Raw genomic sequence first — 24,061 nt, 5'->3', positions numbered from 1 at the left:
TATTCCAAAGCTGGGAGTTTTCTAATGATTAATTTTTATCATGTCTATAAAAGTATAGGCCTCTAGCAATTGGAAATAAAGATTGCTCCTTTACTACCTATCAATTAAAAAGCCCTGCTCTATGGCCACACACTTATGTACATATGTAAATATGTACAAATTAAGCTCAAGTTATTAATAACAAAACCACAAAGAGGACATGAAGTTGGGGGAAGAAGGGGTGGGATACTAGGGGGTTGGACGGGCATAGTGGTGGATGACCAGTATACACTGTATAAATGTATACAACTTTCAAAGAAGAAAAGTGTTTTTAAAAGCACTAGTCTAGATGTTCTAATTAAACTCTTCCTCTAGACCAGTGATGGTCACATTGTGGAGAGATAGCCTGAGAATTGTTTACACCCTGGTTATGGATCAGTTTAAGTTCCTAAGCTCACTTCTGTGTGTAGTAGGCATTTTCATCAACCCTTGTTTGTGGTATTCTGCTGTATGTTCTGACAGGAAACTCCTATGTCTTTGCAAACTGGTAGCTTACAGAGACACTGCTCTAGATAATTCTTCTGTTTCTAACTGCTGGGTTTGCATTTGGGAATGAGTACATAGTATTATCTGAGCAATCTCAACCCTACATTAACTCCTATGCTTGAAGTGATGGCATCATCAGAGTCTTCAAGAACACCTCAGGGTACTTGTCAAAATTTATAACAATTGACTCATGACATTCAAAACTGAGCTGACTTGAGCAGCATGGTTCGCTTGTTGTTGTTTTTATTCTTCTGTCTTTTAGAAGCTCGTTCACAGCAGTGAGAAATTTCCAGGAATGTTCCTCTACTTTCTTTGTAGTGTTAAGTAGCGAGGAGAGACTGTGTGCTATGGTCTTTGAGTATGGATTGCTGGCTCTGGGGTAGGGCCTGCTACACTACTGCATTTCAACCAACTTCCAGAGGATGTTGGCACTTTTGGTCAGTTTGATCAGATAGTTAGCACTTAGGAGCTGGTGATGCTTAGAGATGTTGTAGATGAAACTGACAGGAAATCAGAATGTCAAGTCATGTTAGGTTGTGTTTTTCTCAAAGTCATTAATAACAGATGGGTAAATAGAGCCTAGGAAATAATTTATGAAAAGTTTTTGTGGTATGATTTATTAGGATTTTACATCCATGTAAATGTAACTTTTAAAAATGTTTATTTGATAGATGAGAACACGGACATTGCTGAGAACCTCTATCAGAAAGTTAAAATTCTTTGTTGGGTTATGACAAGCCCTCAAAACCTAGAGAAAAAGGCCAAACATGTCAAAGCTACATGGGCCCAGCGTTGTAATAAAGTGTTATTTATGAGTTCAGAAGAAAATCAAGACTTCCCTGCTGTGGGATTGAAAACCAAAGAAGGCAGAGAGCAACTCTACTGGAAAACAATTAAAGCTTTTCAGTATGTGCATGACCATTATTTAGAAGACGCTGATTGGTTTATGAAAGCCGATGATGACACTTACGTCATACTGGACAATCTAAGATGGCTGCTGTCAAGGTATAACCCTGAACAGCCCATTTACTTCGGTAGGAGGTTTAAGCCGTATGTGAAGCAGGGCTACATGAGTGGAGGAGCAGGGTATGTACTAAGCAAAGAAGCCTTGAGAAGGTTTGTTGATGCATTTAAAACAGAAAAATGTACACATAGTTCCTCCATCGAAGACTTGGCACTGGGAAGGTGCATGGAAATTATAAATGTAGAAGCTGGAGATTCCAGAGACACCACTGGGAAAGAAACTTTCCACCCATTTGTACCAGAACACCACTTAATCAAAGGTTATCTACCAAAAACATTTTGGTACTGGAATTACAACTATTATCCTCCCGTAGAGGTAAGTCTAGACATTGTTATTACTGTACAAATACTTGGGTCAGACTTCTGTTTACTTGAAAATAAAACAACAACAGACTAGTTAATATGCATATGTTTCATTAGTACCAATAACTGGAATGTTTTTTAATGTATAGACCGACAGTATAAAAAAGCAGATGAGAATTGAGGCCCCAGCCAGTCATTTAGTAGACATCTATTGATACCTCTGTATGCCAGCCACTAGCATATGGAAGTCAGTACATCAAGTTCCAGTTTTCTTATGTTCCACACAAAGAGCTACAGAATAAATAGACACACTTACAAAGATGTGACTTTAGATAATAGCAGGTGCTCTAAAGCCTGTGGGTTGTGACCCGTTTGACAATTTTTGTCTCCAGAAGTATTTACATTACGATTTATAACTAGCAAAATTATAGTTATGAAGTAGCAACAAAAATAATTTTAGGGTGGGAGGATCGTCACAACATGAAGAGCTGTATTAAAGAGTTGCAGCATTAGGAAGGTTGAGAACCACTGCACTAAAGAAAATCAAGGAGTCTGTGACCTGAAGTGGGGTAGGCTACCATACAGATGACCCTGAGCCAAACTTTGGGTAAGGCTAGCGAGTTGTGTGAAAATTTAAATAATGAGCCTTGTAGTTAGCAGGGGAGAAAATTAAGGTTCAGAAAGACTAGGTTCAAATCCTCTTCTTCCACTTCATAGTTGGGTGATCTTGATGTACAAGATTTGGCTAATCTTTGAGTCTCAGTTTCTTCATTTGTAAAATGGTCATGATCTGTCTGTCATTTACTTGTAATTACAGTGTATTATAGCTTATGACAGTTTTTAATGATAAACATGGCTCTAGTTTGTATCTTAATGTACATTTCTCACCATTGTACCTGACTTCCATTGTCTTTATGAACTATCTCAAATGTGCACATCTAACTTTACCAAGAATAAATCTATTGACACATTTATCTCAGATATTTTCAGAATAACAGTCTTATAGACAGTTGAGGCCTATGTGCCCTTCCAGTCTGGTTCTCTTATCTCTTTCCCCTAAACACTGCCAGAAATTAAATGTTACTCATTACCATGCGAGCTTCTATATTTTCATACATGTTAATACAAACATAAATAAGTCAGCATTTGTTTGTGAATTTTAAAATCAAATTATAGCACTTACATCTTCTTACAAAGTTCCATTTTTACATGTTGAGATATATTGACATTGATATATCTCTGCTTCATTCATCTGAGTTCTTTGTGATAATTTAATATATGAATATGCTATAATTAATTTGTTTTACTGCTGATAGGAGAAAACCTACAAACCTGTTATAAGCACCACTACAGTGAATTATTCAATGAGGCTAGGATTATAAAACCTGGCGTTTCAGATTCTGTTATTAATTAGCAATGCCTTTAGGCAAGTCCCTAGTTCTTTATGCTGTCTTTTTCTGGCCCTAACATATAAATAGTACATACAATTCAGGGTACTACTCCAAGCCAGTATTTCCAAATGGTATACAACATTTTCTGTCTGCTATAAGAAGACTTGATGTTTTGCTTTAAGTTCTGAACCCCTTCTCATATAAAAATAAGTTCAAATTCACCATTTCAATCATGTAACAGAAACACACAGATATGTGGAATATTTCATAAAGAGTGTCAGATATTCCATATAGGCACAGCAGTAGCAAAAGGGCACAATGCTTGCCACTTTGTAAGCAGTAGAATGTCCTTCCTTCTTTTTAAGGGTACTTTAAAAAAAAGGGCATGTTTAGCAGTATGTTTTATAAGAGCAAAATAATATCTTCTACTTGAATCATAATGGCTTTTAAATTGTTAGGCTTTCTTTCCTTATAAAAATGTATTCCAATAGGCTGAAGATTCTAAAACAAAATGGGAGTATTGAAATTGTATAAATCTTCTAAAATTTATCAGAAGGTTCTAAAATATCCAACATGGAACCAAAATACCATTATTCATTTATCTTACAATAGCTGTTCTCTTTGCAGCGTGAATTACTTTTTTCAAAGTTTCTAAATGTACATATTTCTCTCTGTAATAATCACTAAGAATATGGATTTTACTGTTGCTTTGGAGTTTGGGTTTAATTGTTTTGTTTCGGTCTCTATTTTGTGTGAGAAAGGAGGCTGGCCTTGAACTTGCAGTAACGCTCCAGTGTCTGAGTGCTGTGATTTCAGAGTTGTGCCACTACACTTGCTTACAAAATTGTTTATGTAGCAAGTTAAGACATAAGATAGGTTGATCTCGGGAGGTAGAGGCAGGTGGATCTCTGTGAGTTCGAGGCCAGCCTGGGCTACAAAGTGAGTTCCAGGAAAGGCGCAAAACTACACAGAGAAACCCTGTCAAAAACAAAAAAGATAGGTTGATCAGAATTATGTAGTTCAGAAATGACAGAATCTAATTTACTCTTTATTTCCATTTTTTTGTTTTTTGTTTTTTGGGTTTTTTTTTTCCCTTCTGGTACATTAACTTTAGTCTGTCTGAAACATAGTCTGAGATGGAGTGCTCCCGATTTTTCCAAATTGTTACAGTGTCATTTCTTAGTACAACTTCATCGAATACCATAGCATCACCTATAGGAGAGTCAGAGCCAGGGGTTCTAGTCATGTGTGGTTCTTTGCTGATTTGGCCCATATTGTTTTGAACCTTTTACCTTTAAGATTTTTTAAACCATTAAGTATGTATTGCTTTCCCTCTTTTTCTTTCTGAAAGTGTTTTGGCAACTGTCACGTAGCTTTCTTTGTATATAACTCATTAATTTAATGAAAATGATCTCTTTGCCCAGGAAGTTTTTGAATCATTGGCGAAATGTATAGTTTCCCTCGGATTGTTGTATCTTGTGTTTGTTTTTAGATTTTTTTTTTTTTATTTTGTGGGTGACTGTTTTGCTTGTGTACATGTCGGGTGCTACAGGAGATCAGAAGAGGGTGTTGGATCCTCACTCTGCAGTTTTGGGTGATAGTGAACCACCATGTGTGTAGGTGCTGGGATCTGAACCTGGGTCCTCTGCAGGAGAGGCAGCAGTCTTCACACTGGCCCTCCCCCCATCTCCGGGGGCTACTTCTTAAAGATCTCCACATATTTAGTATGGTTGGAACTACCTTACTTGGGCTTTTCACTTAACTGACATATATGAAAATGTAGACAGTTTCTTTTCAGTACTGAACCTAAAGCATCACACATGCTAGGCACATACTCTACCACTGTGCTGTATCCTCAGCCCTCTGAGAACCTTTAAAACTAGCTCAGAATCTGCCTATTGTAACATTGTTTATATCTGATGATTTGTTTTTCACTTGAAACTCTTGTGACCTTCCAGTAGTTTGGAGTCACCTACAAGGGGCTACTTTGTTTTCTTTCTAATAATTATAGTTCTTTTTTACTTACTGTATTTTATTTATAATGCTTAAGAACAATATTTTAGCCATCCACTTAAAAACGTCAAGACAAATAAAGCCTTATTCTTTGTATAGCATCCCCTTTAATTTGAAGAAATCAAGAATTTTAAATAGTTAAGCACTAAATAATGTTAGAAAACACTGTTTTAGTTAAAGTGCTTTGGCAGTTCCAGGTTTGGTTTTCAGTTCTTGGGAACTTAGAGAACTGTTGGCGTCTTACACCATCTGATGGTTAGGCCCTCCCTCAAGCTTTGATGCTTCAGTGTTGTAACTAGTGGGAATGTGTGGGATGTGTGCTACAGTGCCGCTTATTAACAATGTCCAATTTTGTTGTTTTTTAGGGTCCTGGTTGCTGTTCTGATATTGCAATTTCTTTTCACTATGTTGATTCTACAACTATGTATGAATTAGAATACCTCGTTTATCATCTTCGCCCATATGGTTATTTATATAGATATCAACCTGCCTTACCTGAGGATATACTAAAAGAAATTAATCAAGCAAACAAAAAAGAAGATACAAAAGTAAAATTGGGCAACCCTTGAAAGCAGAACGTGAGTGGACTGAGGTTAAATGGTCTGCATTGCACTGAAGGACTCCTTCCTTTCTGACCAAACCCTGAAATCCCATGAGGAACTCATCTGAAGTGAACATTCCATATAGAAAATTTTCCAGTGGGTGACTGTAATCTGAAGCATTTAAAGAGCTGTGAAGTCTGTTAAAATGTGTTTTGATACAGTAATATATAAATATAAATATATACATGAAGAATTTGTGTTCTTCAAATGGTGACAGAAGAGCTGGAAAGACTGTCCCTGTTCCTGACAGTGTGTGTTGTCACTAAAGCTGGAGTGGTTCAATTTGTCATCACCTACTGCACCGCACCAATAGAACACAGTGCTGAACAGATCTGCCTTAAAGTTAGAAAGAAGTACTGTTGCTCAGTATACACTCTGCTCATGTGTATATGATACAAACCAGCCTCCCAATTGCTGACTGAAAACTTCTCTGATTATATTTCTTATAATTGGCAGTGTTTCCTCAAGAGGAAGTAGAATAAGAATGGCACCCTGAAGTTCACTAATAAACCACATTTTCTGATTATTATGGGCCTTGACTGCATTATATACTAGTTCTATATATAATTAACCTTGTACCAAGTCCCCACTGTCTCCTTTCTAAATATTTGACTCTTGAATAGCATTCTCACTACTAATGCTTATTTACTCAAAGTATTGGCAGCATTCTATAAACATGCATTTAAAAATATTGTTCCCAAATTCACCCTTTGTTAATTGTGGGTAACTTAATTAAATTTAATGCTATTTGGACAAGCTTTTCTTGTATTGGTACCACTCTTGGGAATTATTAATGACACTGTAAATTGATTATTTCAAAGTCTTTCCAACTACATAATTATTGTTCCTTTTATTTTCATCCTGGGGAGATGAAATTTGTTGTGCCTTTCATAACTTACTTAAAGCACTTTTAAAATTAATTTTTATGTCTGATGTGCCTGTTAACACTTGCAAAAATTTTTGAATGTGGCTTTTGGCCAGAATTACTAACACTAGCAAGTAAAGAAAGAATACATTGACAAACTAAAACATCATATACTTTATTTATAAATAACAACTTACTTCATGCTGAATTCTTATTTGGAGATAATTATCTTGCCAGTGTAATTCCAACAGCAGAGTCACATTCAAAACTGCCGTCAGAAGGAATCTGTGTATCATTCCAACCCCAGTGGCTGCTCAGAGTTCCTGACAGGATACAAAAAAAAAAATTTTTTTTTTGTCATCTGCAGTACTGAGTGTAGAACAGATATTTTACAGATTTTCCATAAAATTATTTTTAATTGTGAATGATTTACATTATGTTAATTTTGCATGATTATTACACCATTGAATCTGTAGTTTGGCTGAATAATAAGTATAAATAATTTATATTTATTGTGCCAAACCATAACCTCTATAGACAATATATATGAAGAGGTGTTTATTTCATTGGCTAGTTATGGATTACTGTCCACGTGACAAAATCAAACCAACTTTACAAATGACTTTTGTTTGAGTTGGTCTCATGGTAGTGCTGTCTACTGGTGCCCTAGGCACTCTGGTCTGTTCTTTGAACAGCTCTTTACCATTGTTTGGACATGAATTCGTCTGTGGCCTATATGTGTTACTCTTCTTTACTAGCAGAGTAAATGATTTCTCTGAAAACCTTAACATTCATTCATAAGAAATCATTGCAATGAATCCTGGGCTACAAAGTCAAGCAGCCTGGCTGTTAAGTTCTCCATCGCTATTTATGTGACCTTGAACAATTCACTTAATCTTTCTGTGCCTGAATCTCCTCATCTAAAAATTAGGGATAATGATACTACCTACCTCACAGGATATTAAATGAGGATTATAAATGAATAGATGTGAGATTATTAGAATGTTGTCAGGCCCAGAACAGGACATGGTTTTAAGTATAAGGTTTTATTCTATTACCTTGGAGTGTAAATAATGTGATTTAGATCAATGAAATGATCAAATCAGATCTGAAGGAATATTTTGCATATTTCTAACTGTAATTAGTATGTAGTATACATCTAGTGCCTGCTGTATTTCAGGTACTGATCTTATTCTTTAAATTTGTACTTATCTTCACAAATTGGGTATTATTCCCATATTGTAGATGAGGAGACTGAGGCTCAAAGAATTTTATAATGTTCCACTGTCATAATGCTAGTAAGGAAGAAGGCTGGGATTTCTAGTCCAAATCTGTGTGTTGTTTGTATTATGTCAGCTTTAGGGTTAGTCTCATGTAGGTATGTATATATGTATGTATGTATGTATATGTGGAGTAATGAGATATGTATACACACACAGAGACATGTATGAATACTATATACCATCTGGTACCTTTAGCCAGTAATAGTCCAAGTGGTCAGAGAGCTAAATTGGTATGGTGATTCTTAAGTTGTGATTCTCACACCCTTACCTGGAGTTTGAGATAGAGATCTCGTGTTGGTTTTTAGCATGAGGCCCTGGAGTATGCATTCATAAACCAGATGCCTTCTGGTGAGAGTTATTAAATTAGCACTGCTGGCAGCTTGTTGGAACTTGCAGCCCCTCTCCACCCCTCCCAGGTCACCTAAGTCAGAAACTCCAAGATAGGGGCTAGCAGTTTGGTTTAAAGAAGACCTAAAGGTTAGTCTCAACATAATCCTGTGTTGAGATCCATTGCCTGTTTACCTACTTGATTTTGGTGCACATAGTCTTTGGAACACACTCAGGATCTCTGCCCAGGAGAGAGGCATTTTTCAAAGACTAAAACATGTTTTAAATCAGTGTAGTCCAGGACCATACTGTATTAAAAGTAAAATGCTATAGAGTTTAAAGGGTCAGTGCATCATTGGTTTTGGCAAAATTCTTTACTTCCCTATCAAAATCTATAATCTTCCAAGTTGAGTCATTTCACACTGAGCAAAAAGGGTTCAGTAAGCACTAATATGTACATATGGATTCATTAAAACATATGTAAATTAATATCATGAAAAATGTCCACTAGATAAAAATTTCCAGTAGAAATAGTAAATGCTACTGTATAATGCACCAAGTATTTTCTACTAGTTTACACCATCAGCTTAAGTTTTGTCACTTTCAAAATCATTTGCCTATCCTATGATCTAATGAAGCAAAATGTTTCTCCCAAGTATATGGTAGAGCACATTAAACAAGGTTTGGTGGTGATAATGGTTTATTTGCCATCTTTTAGATTAAGATCTCTGTCATCTGAATGATTGATTGTAGTGTGGTTTCAAGGCATAAGATTTAATAAAGTCTTATGTTCTCTATTAATAATATGCTTATGTTTTGCTAGTGGGAAATTCATAGATACAAAGCAGATTTTTGTCCCAGAGTTTGACTATTTGAACATATCTAAATTTCAGAGATCAATTTGTTACTATAAAGGTTGACAAAATAAATCACTGACCAGTTCATATACTGTGTTTTGAATGTGGTAATTGGGTTTGAGCATTAAGTTTGCTAACTGGTTGTTTTCATAGTTATTTCTTGAGTTTGAATTTTTTTTACCCTCTTAGCCTGTCAAACTGTATTGCTAGATCGAGGCCCTGTTATACTTGAAAGACATCCTCACTTGGTTTGTCAGCTCCTACCTAGCTGTGTTCTTGGACTTTCAGTTCAGGAGGTCATTGTTCTGTCTTTGATACTTCCTTTCTTCCTGCCCCCCACTTTCTAACTCCTAATAGTGCTTTCTCCTTGGGGTTGATTTGGGTGATCAAAACGTCTATCATTTGTGATGCTTTTAAGCCTACCACATTTAGGTTTCGCATGAGACTGGAAATACAACAGTAGTATCTGCTGGCTCTCAGGCCACTTACCCTAATTGAACATGTGCAACCTATAACGGCTCTACATTGTTAATTAAAAAAAAAGAAAAAAAAATACATTGACTTCACTTCTCTTGATTTGTAGTAGGCTTGATAGAAACATTTGTGGGAAATCTGGTAGACAAGCTGTGGTATATTTTACACTAATGTAACGTCTATTGATTAAAGATAACTTACGGTTGGTTATATATCAGAGCTGTATTGAAATCTTAACACCAGTTGAAATAAGAACTTCATACAGATTCAACTTAAAAGCAGCATTACAGTTGAATGTACTTTGTTTCAACTCCCTTACCTCCTAAGTTTTCAGTTACATTAGTTAAATTTGAGTAACTTTGCAGGGCGCTATAAATGAATGATCTACATGAAGTGTTTTATTAGAGGGAAACTAACCCCACTGCTAAGCAGTGTGTTGTATTATACAGTGAATGTTTGTGTTTTGGAATTTAAAAATTATTTAAAGTAATAGTGTCAATGAAGGGTTTAAAAATGTCTGGTGACTTGCTTATTTTAAGTGATCACCATTAAGTCAGAAAAAAATGTATTTTTAAATGTTTTTTAAAGTGCCTTTTGAGAATTTTTAAACAATGGATTCAAACAAGTGCATAAAATAAATGACCATGTTCAAAATTGCTTCATCTGTGTATTTTTAACTGGTGTAAGGGGTAGATATCTTTTATGGATAGTTTTGGGGATTTTTCTATCAAAGCTTTTCTGTTTGTATAAGCGTTCATAATTGTTCTAGAATATTATGTAAGGCAACAGAGTATTCCACATGTGACTTAGAATAATGCACCTTTAAAATGAGATTATCTACTCACAGTCCTGGAGAGAAGGAAAGTGGGGAGAGAGTGAGAGAGGAAAGGGAGACAGAGCAGGAAGGGAGAGGAGAAAGTTTGCTTTCCCCTTTGTCGATTAATTTTAATCTTTCGTGTAAACTGAGGAATCCCTTTATTCACTAAGTAATTACGCTGAGCATCGGCTAGAAATGCAGTTGCAAGTAGGACACAGGCTCCCTGTTCTCCAGCTGTCGTTCTTGAGCCAGAAAATAAGTCAATAGGGAGAAGGTACTAGAACAAAGACCATTAAAAAAAGCACTCGGGAGGCAGAGGCAGGTAGATCTCTGTGAGTTTGAGGCCAGCCTGGGCTACATAGTGAGTTCCAGGAAAGGCACCTGAGCTACACAGTTGTCTCAAAAAACCAACCAAACAAGCAAACAAACAAAAACCCAGTTTTCTGAATGGTGTCTCAAAGAACTTTGAGAAGGTAACTCCAGCATGATTGACAGACATTTTGTGAGTTTCTGAAGTCATCTATACCTTTGAAATTCTTTGCTCTTGGTATATAAAAATAGGCCACCTTCTTTGCTTGAGCATGCCTTGGACACATGTTCGAGTTCACTAAGATATGATAATAGGCCAGAATACTTGATGTTTGTAGTCTGAATTCGTCTGGTGCTTAGGTCTACTAATATTCAGTTATTCTGTGATATTTAGGATATAAATAAAAATTAACAGTAGTCTCCTTAGGCAAATGATACAAATGTTTATGGGCTCTTGAGATGAACCAGTATAACTCAGTTGTAACTTGCTCCCTATATGTTCATCATTAGCATACATACCTGCATATGTGTGGCAGCAACTTTGGAAAGGTAAAGAGATACATGCCACCTCATACTGATTTACAGTATGCTGATTTGGTTGTAATGGTTTACTCAGATGCCAAAATATTATGTTGGAGGGGATGTGGAACAAGGGGAACACTCCACTGCTGGTGGGAGTGCAAACTTGTACAACCACTTTGGAAATCAATATGTCGGTTTCTCAGAAAATTGGGAATCAATCTATCTCAAGACCCAGCTATACCAATCTTGGGCAAATACCCAAAGGATGCTCAATCATACCACACAGCATTATTCATAATAGCCAGAACCTGGAAACAACCTAGATGTCCCTCAACCGAAGAATGGATAAAGAAAATGTGGTACATTTACACAATGGAGTATTACTCAGCTGTAAAAATCAATGACCTCATAAAATTTCCAGGCAAATAGATGGAACTAAAAAAAAAAAAAAAAATCATCCCAAATGAGGTAACCCAGACCCAGAAGGACAAACATGGTATGTACTCACTCGTAAGTGAATATTAGGAGTAAAATATAGGATAACCAATCTATAATCCACAGCCCCAGAGAGGCTAGATAACAAAGAAGGCCCAAAGAGGAATGTATGGATTTCCTTGCAAAGGGGAAATAGAAGAAGTCTCCTGGGTGAACTGTGGGCATGGGTGGGGGAAATAGAGGGATGGGAACTTGAGGGGGGCGGTTTGGGTGGGCTGGGTACAGGAGATGGATTGGGGGTGGAGTAGAGGGGGAGAGTAATAAAAGGAGATATTTTGATGGAGGGGAGACATTTCAGGGTTAGGGAGAAACCTGGTGTCGGGGAAATCTGCAGGAATCCATAAGGATGACTCCAGCTAAGACTCCTAGCAATAGTGAAGATGGTGCCTGAACTGGCTGGCCCTCTACTGTAATCAGATTGGTGACTACCCTAATTGTCATCAGAGATACTCTATCCAGTAACTGATGGAAGCAGATGCAGAGATCCAAGCCAAGCACTGGGCTGAGCTCCAGGAGTTCTCCTGAAGAAAAGGAGGAAGGATTGTATGAGCCAGGGGGGTCATGATGGGGGAACCCACAGAGACAGCTGACCTGAGCTCATAGGAGCTCTTGGACTGTGGACCAACAGTTATGGAGCCTCCATGGGACCAACCTAGGCCCTTTGTATGTATGTGAGAGTTGTGTAGCTTGGTCTGTTTGTAAGGCTCCTAGCAGTGAGATCAGGACCAGTCCCTGGCGCTTAGCTAGCTTTGGGAACCTGTTCTCCATGCTGGGTTACCTTGTCCAGCCTTGCCGCAAGGGAAAGAGCTCGGTCCTGCCTCACCTTGATGTGCCATCCTTTGTTCAAACCCATGGGAGGCAAAATGGAGAAGGAAGAGGAGCGGAAGGGGAGGGGACCGGGAGGAGAGGAGGAAGGGGAAACTGTGGTCGGTATGTAAATGTAAAATAAATGAAAAAAAATACTTAAAAAATGAATTTGTGATGCTAATTTTGTCATTTTAAGTATTCATGTAAATACAGATTTACTTTTAAATTTTCCAGAAGTAGAACCTTCCAGTATTAGAAATAATACAAAACTACTGAGTATATCTCTTTTCTAAAAGGAAGAGCCTTACCTGAAATATATATACTAATACATATTATATGTAATACATAGTTAAGAGACAGTGTAGACTATCCAATAGAAATTCTGTTAAGACCAAATGGACATTTAACAACTGAAGTTAAGGTGGGCAACTTTAGCATTCTCCAGATAAATCTGTACTAGTAACATGGAAGTATGTTGCCAGCAGTTTGAGTTACTTTAACTAATTAGTAAATTTTGTGCAACTGCTTAGAACGTTGTTCTTAAAACTATTTCTCTTGCATTCTGTTACTAGTGGGGCTTGGGAGTTTTTATTGTTTTGTATTCTACTTTTTCTCCATGACTGAAAATTTGTCTTTGTTTGGTTCAACTGAACACATCTTCTACTGTAGTAAGAAAATTCCCCCCACCCTTTTAAATGAAATTCAGCACTAGATCTTTAGTTGTGTTAAGTTTTCTAATGAATCCCTAGTTAAAGTTTCACAGTACTTTGTCATTCTTAAATGAAGTGCCAGCAGTTTGGGCAAAATGCCCCAGTTTGGGTTTTTGTAAGCTTCAACTAACTGCCACAGATACTACATTGCCTTACCCCCTCCTTGTAGTAACAGAATTAGACTTTGGATTGGGGTTTACTTTCCACCAATGTTGTTGTCCTTGTTACAATGTAAAAAGGTAGTGATAAAATCCAGAAGTAGGGATTTCAGCACTTCTACATTTCCTTTAGTTCTGTACAAAGTTGTCTTGGTTTTATGTTGTTTAGTAAGATGTGTGTAGGAGATAGTACTGTCTCAGCTACTTTTCTACTGCAGTGGGAAAAAAAAAAAAAAAAAAAAAAAACATGACCAAGGCAAAGTATAAAGAAAGCATGTCACTGGGCTTGTAGTTTCAGAGGGTTAGAGTCTGTGATGGTGGAACAAAGGCATGGTGGCAGGAACAGCTGAGCCCTTACATCCAAAAGTAGGAAGCAGGGAACACACTGGGAATGGTATACATCTTGTGAAACCTCAAAGCCCACCCCCACTAGTACACCTCCTCCAACAAGACCACACCTCCTAGTCCTTCCCAAACAGTTTCACTAACTGGGGACCAAATATTGAGACATGAGCCAATGGGGGCCATTCTCATCAAACTACTACAGCTGGGTAGAGTCCATGATGGCAAAGCAAAAGCATGATGACAGGGACAGTTGAGAGCTCACATTTTAATCTGTAGTGACAAAGCAGAGAGAGAGCTCTAAGAATCATGCAGGAGTCTTGAAATCTCAGAATCACCCAATGACTCACCTCCTCCAATAAGGCCACACCTTCCTAATCCTTCCCTAACAGTTCTACCAACTGGAGACCAAGTGTTCAAACATGAGCTCTGAGGACCATTATCATTCAAACCACTACAAGTATGGTTCTGGTTGTTTTAATAATTCCGTTTCTCTTTAAAATATTAAAACTCTTGCCCCCTTTTTCCTGAATTTAAACAGCTTTTTCAATGAGGAGAAATTATGCAGTTAGACTAATTGGCCAGAGATGACTTCTGGTTTATAAAGTAACTTTTAGAAACCCGCTTGCCCAGGTGAATTTCCCTGCCCTTTGCCCTTTGATTTCTGCTTCTTCAAACCTCACCCCCTATTCCCGCCTCCACCAGCAAACCCCCATTGTCTTCTCATTGCTAACATTATAATTTGTTCCCATTTCTTATCAACAGGAATATTTTGAAAAGTAGTTTGGAAATTATATCTTAATAGGTAGTGAAATGAGAAATACAATTAAGCAACTTTCCTATATGTCACTGAAAGATGACTGAGAATATATGCTAACATGAGCTAAAGTTTTTTCGTCCTATGGAAATGTTTTTAAAACCTTCCTAGTGAGCATATGTATACTACCCAGTGAGATAAACTTAATTTAAAACTACAATCGATACCATCTTCTCTGGCAAAATGGGCACTCGAGATTTTGACTGGCACTATTTAAAGGGAGCTCTCAGTAACACAACCAGACATGCTTTCCCACTTGTTTGAAACAATGAGGCTGAATATTCTCTGGTTTGCCTCAGGTGATCTTCACACCACAGTGGAAAATGATTGGCATTCTGTAACAGCTGTGTCAGGCAGGTGACACTCCCTGTCACTGCCAGCAGTCCTGTTAGTTTGAGAAGCAATCCTTTCCCAGCAGAAAGGCTAGCTCCTTCAGACAGAGGGTAGGAAGGCAGCAAGAAGCCCAAGGTTGTCTCCTGGCTCTTACAGAGGGCGTTGTACCTGATTTAATCCCGAGTGGGCTGAGGAATACAGAGGTGAGGCATTGGGAAGGGATGTGTAACATGACTGGAGAGAAGCAGATGTGAAATTTGATTGACCTCGCAGTCTGTGGTCTCGAGGAGCTATGTTTTAGTGTCATTGGTTCAGATGGCACCTCTTTTAATTAGCACATTGTCATCTTTCTGACATGCCTGGACCTCTAACATCATGGAGCAAGTTAATCTTAAAGATTTGAGGAAATTGGCAAGTAATAACCAGAAAAGGAGAGTATGTATTTCCCAGACTGAACTAGAAAGGAAAAAAATACGCATGCACTGTAATGTACCTCAGTTGGGAGAGCAACACCTTTGTAGACAAACGAGATTTCTGTCTCCAGTATTAAAATAGTCCTCCCTCTTAAAACTTCATTGCTGTATTACTTCATTTTTTTTTTTTTTTTTTTTTTTTTTTTTTTTTTTTTTTGCCTAGGCTACCTATAGTTCTGCCATTGAACTATATTCCCAAACCATCTCCCCTTAAAATTTGAGGTGGGGGCTCTCTAAGTTGGCCAGGATTTTATATATATAATGCACTCTGTGGCTAGACAGGGTTTAAATCTGTGTTCCTCCTGCCTCTGTCTCCTAAGCAGCTGGAAGTACAAGCTTGTGACATCAGGCCCAGCTCCATCACCACCTCTTGAATTACAGTGTACTTGAAGATGCTGTGATTCCCCCATGGCCTGATCCTACCATGTCATTCTCTTATTGTTTACTGATACTCATTACTCAAATATTTAACTCTGCACACAAGTTCAGCTCCTAATCAAATATTTTAACTAATATTTGAGTGCCTACTTCAAGGAAAGCACCAAACCGTATAATAGGCAAATGATTTGTTGTTGGTCTCAGAGAACTCACTTTCTATGAGGTATAAAATGAAAAAAAAAAACAACTTAAAGCTAGTTATATGCCCTAGGATTATATATGCAGGCAGTGAGTATGCTAGCTACTTAAGCTGTTTGTAGATGAAGTGATTTATCCAAGTCTGTGTGGAAAAGTAGCAGGACCAGCATTTCGACATGTCAATGAAATAGATAGTTAATCACTACTGTATACTGTATACTGTAAGGTTTAATAAAGGAATAAGAAAAGAACTCTTGGCCGGTTGTGTTTTGTTTTATTTTTTTTTCCTGGTAAGTTCTATTCAATAAATCTGTCCACCTTTATTGTCTGGAATTTACTTAGTGAACCTCATCTCTTCCATAAAGTCATCCCAGATCAACAGTCAGAAGTAATGTCTTCCTTCTCGGCCATATTCTATAGTACTGCTCTTCAAACAGTCCAGTGATGGACGGGAATATTTTTGTCCATCTTTATTTCATTATACTTTATGTATGTGCACATATGTTTTGATATAATATTAGTACATTGGAAAGTCAAGATACATGATCAAAAACACTTTACTAATAAAATATCCCATCAAAATTTCACTCTTGCCAAAACTAGAGTCATACCCTGGTACAGCATATGTCCTGGTGAGCTAGAGTTTTCAGAGAGGATCTGCTGGTTTTGATGCACCAACAGGGGCAGGCAATGCCTGTGTTAGTGTTCAGGGCAGAAATGTGCCCTACTTTACACATTAGAGAATCGGTGTCTACTTAATTATATCCTAAATCATTTCAAGAGACAGGAGAAGGGCAGTTTTCATGCAGAGAGAAACAGAGAAGGTCATATGGGCAGAGTCAAGACTGAAGATAAGATCCCACAGGCCAAGGAATGCTAGGAGCCGCTAGGTGCCAGAAGAGATGGGGATTCTAGAGCTTTTGGAGAGAATGTGGCCATGCCAACACATTAATTTTATGTCTTCAAATTCCAGAACTGTGAGCAAATAAGTTTCTGTTGTCTCAGTCTCTAGAGTTTGCAGTTATTTTTACAGCAGTCCAAAATAAACAGTGCTTATTGCAAAAGGACTGGAAAGCAGCCCTGGAGGGTTAAATTTGAGGCATCTGATTCCCAAGCCCTTGGGAATGATAAAGAACGTGCTGTGCACTGGCTGCCCTTCCTGCTCGACTCTATTTGCCTAGACACCCCACTTGCTGACTGTCAAACATGTGTCCTTTCAGAACCCGTTCTCGTTCAGAAGTTCTGTTCAGCCGCCATTCCGCCCACTGCACTGTGTTTACTGTGGACCTCCCTTGCCAGCACTCAGGGGAAGAAATTAAGTGATTGGTTTCTAAATTATATAGGGGGTTTGTTGTGCCTAGTGAGAACAGGAGTTGGGTGTCTTATTTCCCATTTTGTATGATAAATAATATGAATTATATATTTTTGAGCATAGAAATAAATGGTGAGAGACCCTGTCACTCTAAAAAAAGTTTTGAGGCTGGTATATAGCCCCTACTTTATTCTCTCCCATGTTTATGGGATTGTCTAGTCCAAACATTTTTCTTATGGATGCAATGATCCTCAAACAGCTTTTCTGCTCCAGAAAATGTAGATTTGAATTTCCATATACCATACCACTAGGCAAAAAGCCTTGCATTTATATTAAGAGAATGTAGGCCAGAAACAGGGAAGAAGGTAAGACCCTGTATCTGAGGGCACCACACACTCTAAACACAAAGCTTGGAGGAATCAAGCTGGTACTGACCTGGAAGTCTCTTTCCTGAGAACTAACTCCCACAGCACCAGAAGGTGCTATTCAAGCTGCCAAAGATAAAAAACAATCAGTAGTTCTACCCAGATTTTAAGCCTGTGACCCACAACAATGACCATCTCCCCAATGGTGCTTATTTCTTGAGGGTAACCAACATCTGCCTAATGGGACTTAGAGCCACTCAATAGAAGGGAATTCCTGCCTGATACTGTAAACTGAGCTAACTACCTACCCGTGGCTGGAGAACACATGAATCCCAGAAGAGAAACTACCACCATTTTTCTAAATCAATATAACCTCTGACTGTATTGTAAACACACCCACAGGTAACTGCAGCCTGCACCCTCTCATCAAAGAAACTTCTTTTTGCAAAAAATTAAGGCTGCTACAGAGATCCACAGCTAGTCAGAATGCAAAAAATAAGTGGGCATAAGCTACCCATCCCCAATTAGTACAACTGTAATACATCCCCTACACCTAAGGCTCAGGGAAGATGGCAAAGGTGAATGGGGTGGGCAGAGAGATCATAGGAACCAGAAGACCAGGAAGCCTGCTGCAACATAGTGTCTTCTAGACTCAATAGAGAAGTTGTACCTGTGAATCTCAACAATATGGCTGCCTAAATAAGACTGGAGCAGTGATGATATCTGTCAATGTACCAACAAAGATGGCAGAAGTTTCACAAGGCCCTACCCCCAGGTGAAGAACTATGGGAAGTCAGGGGATGCTAAGAAAGGGAGAATCAGTATTCTCTAGGGATGAGCCCCTGATAGGTTTGCCAGTTTCAAGTGGTCAGCCCTAAACACATACATAGAAGCAATACAAAATGGACTCAGTAGGTTGTTTACATAGGTAACAATAATCATTAGAGGATAAAGGGTTGTGAATCCTAGGGCAGTGGAAGAGGAAGGGGAACAGGTGGAAATCATGTAACTTCAGTGTATTTTTGCATGAAATTCCCCCAAAATAATTCTCATCTTTTCCTTCATTACTCATAGGTATTTGATTTTGTGTGTTTATGCTTCCCCCCCCACTCCTCTAAATTTATTTACTTATGTGGAGTAAAATAAGAAAAGATTTTAGAAAATGGCTTCTCAGTTCTCTCAAAAGGCTTTACTACTCAGTTTTTCAAAATTTATTTTAAAACACTAGTATCGTATATGACATTTATCTTTTAAGCATATATGAGAACTATATTCTGTGGTTTCCCTGCCTCTTTTATCTGTAATACCACAGTGTTTTCAGACTCATAACCGTTGTCAGAATAATTTTGTAAGACAGTATATATGACTGTGCCACCTACCATGACATTTCCCTGAACTCTCTCCAGTATCAAAAGAAGCCATCCTTAAAGTGTTGCTCTGAGACAGTTCCAATGTCATTTGTACCCAGACAGAGGTTGCCATCTCGCCTAGCTCCCAGGCTGTCCTTCCAGCACCAGCTGCACCAGTGGCATGCCATCTTCTGCTGGTGACTCCGTCCTATAGCTTGTTTGGCTCTGGGGGGAACTGTCTTTGTCCCCTTCAACCTCAGTGTAGTGACATTTTCCCAACAATTCCAAAGAGTGGAAGAAAGAGTCCAGAGACTCCTTTATGAGAGTCACCAAGCATCCTGCACCAAGCTGGCTTCCGGCTTTCCTTACCAGCTGTTTGTAGGGGACCAGAAGTAGCTTCACTGTCTCACTGCAGAAATGATGGAGGTACCACATCTTCAGATCTTGGGCTAATTGACCACTGAGAGCACTGAAGATGTCCTCTTATCCCAGCTTCAAGATAGCTACAGCCTCATTCTTGCTGAAGATCTAACCTCACCTCGGAATGCCAACAGTGAAAAGGGTTGCTATTTCGGAGCACTGGGGTCTGCAGTTTGGATTTCTGTCCCCATGAAAAAATCTCCCAATGAACCAACACCATTAAAACATCATACAGCCTGTGTTTCACTTCGGCAGCGGCAACAACCAAACCCAGGTGAGGCCGTGCCAAGCTCTGCCCTGTTTCTGCTCTGCCTTTGCTGCTCCAAGCATCGCAAAGGTCTTGGGATCAAAATTCTACTGTGTCACCCTCTTAGACAAGTTAGCCTTGATCTCACTTACATTCTGGTTTTGTTTTGTTTTGTTTTCAATGAGCTGCTTCTAAAGTAGTCTCTGTCTTCTTTAAAATATCAGACTTTTAGGGGCTAGCTTTTAGGAGATAACTCAGTCAGTAAAGATTTGTCTGACAAGTATAAGGACTTGATTCTGACACTCAGAACTTACCTAAAAACACTGCGTGTGCTGGTGAATGTAATTTCAGTGCTGACCAGGTAGCCAGGAGGATGTTAGCTTTGCTGGCCAGTCAGCCTACCTCCTGTTAGTGAACTCCAAGCCAACAAGAGACAGTGTTTCAAAGCGGTTGACAGTATTCTTGAGAATACCTGGCTTCTTTATGCACATGCTTCTATGTGTACACACACACACACACACACACACACACACACACACACACACATTAATTAATTAAAAAGTAGAAGGTGAAAATCAGTTGCAAAGATGAGTAAAATTACCTTTTAAAGTGAGCATAAGTAGACAGGGGAGCAGCAATTTCTGTGGTAAGTGGTGTTTATCTGCATGGAAATCACCATCTTGACCAGATTAGCCCTTTAGTCCATGTGTTTTATGCTTAGACCCAGTCAGCCTGCTTGGACAAACCCTCCCACAGACCTGCCCCATAGAAAGATGGCATCCAGATGTTGATGGCATCCAGATGTTGAGTGCCTCAGTAAGAACAGTGATACAGAACGAAGCAGAGACTTTAACCTGAGCTGAGCGTGACCTTTCGAAATGTCAAAATCCAGTCTTTGTGTTGGAAAGTATGTAAAGACAGGACAACATGAAAAACGACTTTGTGTTCTTAAATTTCAATGTACAATCACAAAGGACTTCACACATAGCCAGTCAGCTCACAATAATGCAAATCACTGGTTTAATATGCAAATTATGCTCCATGGTAAGCAGTAGAAATTGGTTTACTTGGATTCTCATCAATTCCATTGTCTACAAACCCTGGGTTTTCAGTGTTTTCTAAACTTGTTCTCTAGTTCCTCCAGGTCACTGCTTGGAATTGCTTGAAAATCACATGTCAGTTTATCCTTTTCTTTCTTTGCATTTAAAATTTCTGATGTGGAATTACTCAAATCCCCCGTTTCTACTGAAAGGGAAAGAAGTACAGGCAAGGAAAGAGGAGCCTGCAAAAACGTAAGCCGTGACTTCCCAGCAGCACTGTTGTCTGCATCAGTGAGGTTGGCATTTTTTAATGAGGTTTTTTGAAAGTAGGCGCTTCCTCTGAAGTGATGCAGCTTTCCCCCAGACTCTGTATTGTGTGGCAGCATCCGTTTCCTTTTAAAGAACTGAAGACTAACTTCCCCTGTGGCCTGTTGATGTCACAGGGCATTCTTGTTACTTTCTCTTTAGACTCTCAACAGGAATTTGACCCAAGATTCACCCAAACTATCCAAATACCACAGGTCAGCAAACATTTGCTTTATCTTGCCAGTTTTAATATAGGTCTAAGCCACATCCATGAGGGTAGGGTATGGAATATATGCATCAAACTCTCTAATACCTTAATAGCCAGACTAGGTCAACACTGTATTTTTTCGTGGGAAAGAACACAAGGATCAGTGTGATGAATTACAGTCACTTTAAGAGCTGACCATGTGCATTGTTAACTCTTTTTTCCCCCCGATGTAATATTTTCATTAATTTTTTTGGGAATTTCATACAGTGCACCCTGATCACACTCACTTCCCATTCCTGTAAGGTCCACCCTCCCCCTCTATCCCCTCCCTCCTCCCCCTCCAAAACAGAAACAAAAACAAAAACACCAAGGCTAATTTGTGTTGCCCATATACTCACTGGAGCATGGTCCAACTCCCAGTGGCCAGACCCTTAAAGAAAACTGAGTCTTCTTCATCCCCTCCCACCCTCCCACTCCCACCCCACCGTCAGCCCAGCTGCCAGACTCCATCAACTGTGAAGAGCTACACTTCAGCATCTTTATCACAATTTCAAGCACTCTCTTCGCTAGCCTCCTGTCTGGACTGTTGGTGTGTGTGTGTGTGTGTGTGTGTGTGTGTGTGTGTGTGTGTGTGTGTGTGTTGGGGGAGGCATGCTGTCACAGAAGCCTTCACTGTCTCATTCTCAGTCATGAATCGAGTCTGCAGTCATCAATATCACTGCAAAAGAAGCTTCCTTGTCAGTGGCAACCAGTGCAGCACAGGTCGTGGACTTCCACGTGGTTTTTGGTGGCAGCCCTGGTCATGGTATGCTGTCTCTAGACCCTTTCTCCTGCTACATGCGCCTCTTCATCTCATAAAACCACTTTTTAAAAGTATCTTCCCATAAGACTTGCCTTTTTTAGGTTGTTCTGGGGATATCGCATGCTCTGCAGGCTCAGCCTCCACTGACTGTCTTCCCTGGAACCTCTGGGGGTCTCTCAGGCTCCAGATGGTTGTGCACTCTTAAAGACTTCGGACATTTCAGAGCTGTCTTTCAGCCATGTGACTCTACATAAACAGGGTGAAAACTGTTCCTCAACGACCTCACTCTTCACTTAGGTCAACAGCTTGGATGAAGAACAGAGCTCCATCACCGAGAAGCACCAGGTCAATGCCCTATTTTTCCACCTCATTTTGCTACACATGGGACTAGGCCAGCAACTTGACTCACTGTTCTCTTCTTTTCTTTGTTTTCTGATTGTTACCCTGTTTCAGTGTTCTAGCCTTGAATCAAGGTCAGAAAAGTGTAGCATTTCAACTCTATGTGATGCCCAGTGTCCTTGCCCATAGAGAACATTGGGCTATGTGTGCATTTGAGCTGGCTCTGAACACACTTGAAACTGGAGCAAGTGTTACTATTAGAGAAGTGGGAAAGACCATCAGTGGAGTCTTTTGTGGAATTGTCCTCTTACTGATGCTCATTATTATTCCCTTGGAGAATAAACAGCTTTATTCAGTAACACAGGGAGGGGCTCCCAGCAAGAAGGTAACTGACTACAGAGATGACAATACTGAGAAGCAGACAGGAGAAACCCCTGGGGACAGGAAGGGACTTCCAAATGCTCCTCAGCTCGCATATGCAAGGGTTATTTCTTTAACGTCCTTGTCATCAACCTTTGCTCAGCTTTCCACTATTCTTCAGTTATAATTCTTACATTCATATAAATGACTGCTTCCCTTCCCTTGGGATTTTGCTCCTCCTGAGGTTGACTAGAGAAAGAGAAAAGGGTCCCAGGTGCTCCTTGCCCCAAGATGCACCCTCCAAGTCAAGCAGACAATTCAGATATGCCAAGCTAGGCTGAGCACTTAGAGCCAGGGATTAGAAGTAAAGAGCAATTCAACAATGAAAAATCCTCATTCCCCTAGGGGAGGCCATGCAGTGACTTGCTATGGCATTTTCCTGGCAAGGCTTGTCTACTGTTAAGCCCATTTTGAGTTACTGGTTTCAACTGTCAAATTTTGGAGCATAGAAATACCATTTGGGTACCTTCAAAAAATATTTTCAGGTCTTTGCAGGTATTCTCCATCTTAATTTTCATTTCCTTAAAAATGTTAAGCACAATCAGAAAACACATGTAAATGATGCCATTATCTGGATCTTTTACTGCTCTGAGTCTGTTGTCTGTCATTTCTTTGGATATTCACTTGAGTTTTCCTATCTTATTTTGGGTTGAGTGCTATCCCTGGCAGGAACATCATACTTCTCAGAAGGCCTTGACTAGAAAAAATGAACCAGTGGCCTTCCTTAGAGAGGCCATCGTAAGTACTTCCCGAAGTCTGTGGCCATGGTGCGGTGTGACTGATGGCCCAAGATTTGCACTGACTTCTGCCTACCAATTCTATAGTGAAATTACAGGGAATTCAGCAAAGAATTGCTCTCAGAGTAACAAATGAAGTGAAGCAAGGCCCTGCCTCTGATCCCTGCAACATGGAGAACACTCACTTACCTTGGCTAGCATTCAACCCAGGAAAGTCTCTCTCACATTTTAGACAATCGAGGGTGAGCAGAGCACTATGGTCTTAAGAGGGAGGATAAGCTGCACCTAATCCCTTAGCAGTCATACTTCAGTGGACTCCAAAATTAACTTGAGAGCACCAGTGCTGAGGAAGGATAATGTCTTCCATGCTTCAGCATAGCTGTGTCCTTCAGAGAGCTAGAGCTGCTCACTCACCTGACCTAAATTCACAGAAAACCATGGATGAGAGAAAGAGAAAGACAAAGAGTTGGACCCTGCATACTGCCTGATAGGTC

General features: G+C 39.2%; 1 protein-coding gene and 1 non-coding gene across 3 annotated transcripts in view; both read left to right on the top strand.

Annotated features, from left to right (window-relative positions):
- Positions 1-10,320, top strand: part of C1galt1 (core 1 synthase, glycoprotein-N-acetylgalactosamine 3-beta-galactosyltransferase 1) — a 42,272-nt gene extending 31,952 nt beyond the window's left edge. For both annotated transcript variants that reach the window (XM_036182171.1, XM_036182172.1), the window contains exons 3-4: positions 1,197-1,864; positions 5,621-10,320. In XM_036182171.1, coding sequence (XP_036038064.1) covers positions 1,197-1,864; positions 5,621-5,824 — 872 coding nt within the window. In that variant the 3' untranslated portion in view covers positions 5,825-10,320. The remainder of the gene's footprint in view (positions 1-1,196; positions 1,865-5,620) is intronic.
- A 6,294-nt stretch (positions 10,321-16,614) lies between these two features.
- LOC118580963 lies at positions 16,615-16,745 on the top strand. Its single transcript, XR_004944613.1, has one exon. It is a non-coding gene; the product is annotated as a small nucleolar RNA SNORA3/SNORA45 family (small nucleolar RNA).
- The last annotated feature ends 7,316 nt before the right edge of the window (positions 16,746-24,061 follow it).

The sequence above is a fragment of the Onychomys torridus genome, chromosome 3 (assembly GCF_903995425.1).
Source record: "Onychomys torridus chromosome 3, mOncTor1.1, whole genome shotgun sequence".
In the NCBI taxonomy this organism is placed as follows: Eukaryota; Metazoa; Chordata; class Mammalia; order Rodentia; family Cricetidae; genus Onychomys; species Onychomys torridus.
This window is presented reverse-complemented; position numbering and strand designations above follow the sequence as displayed.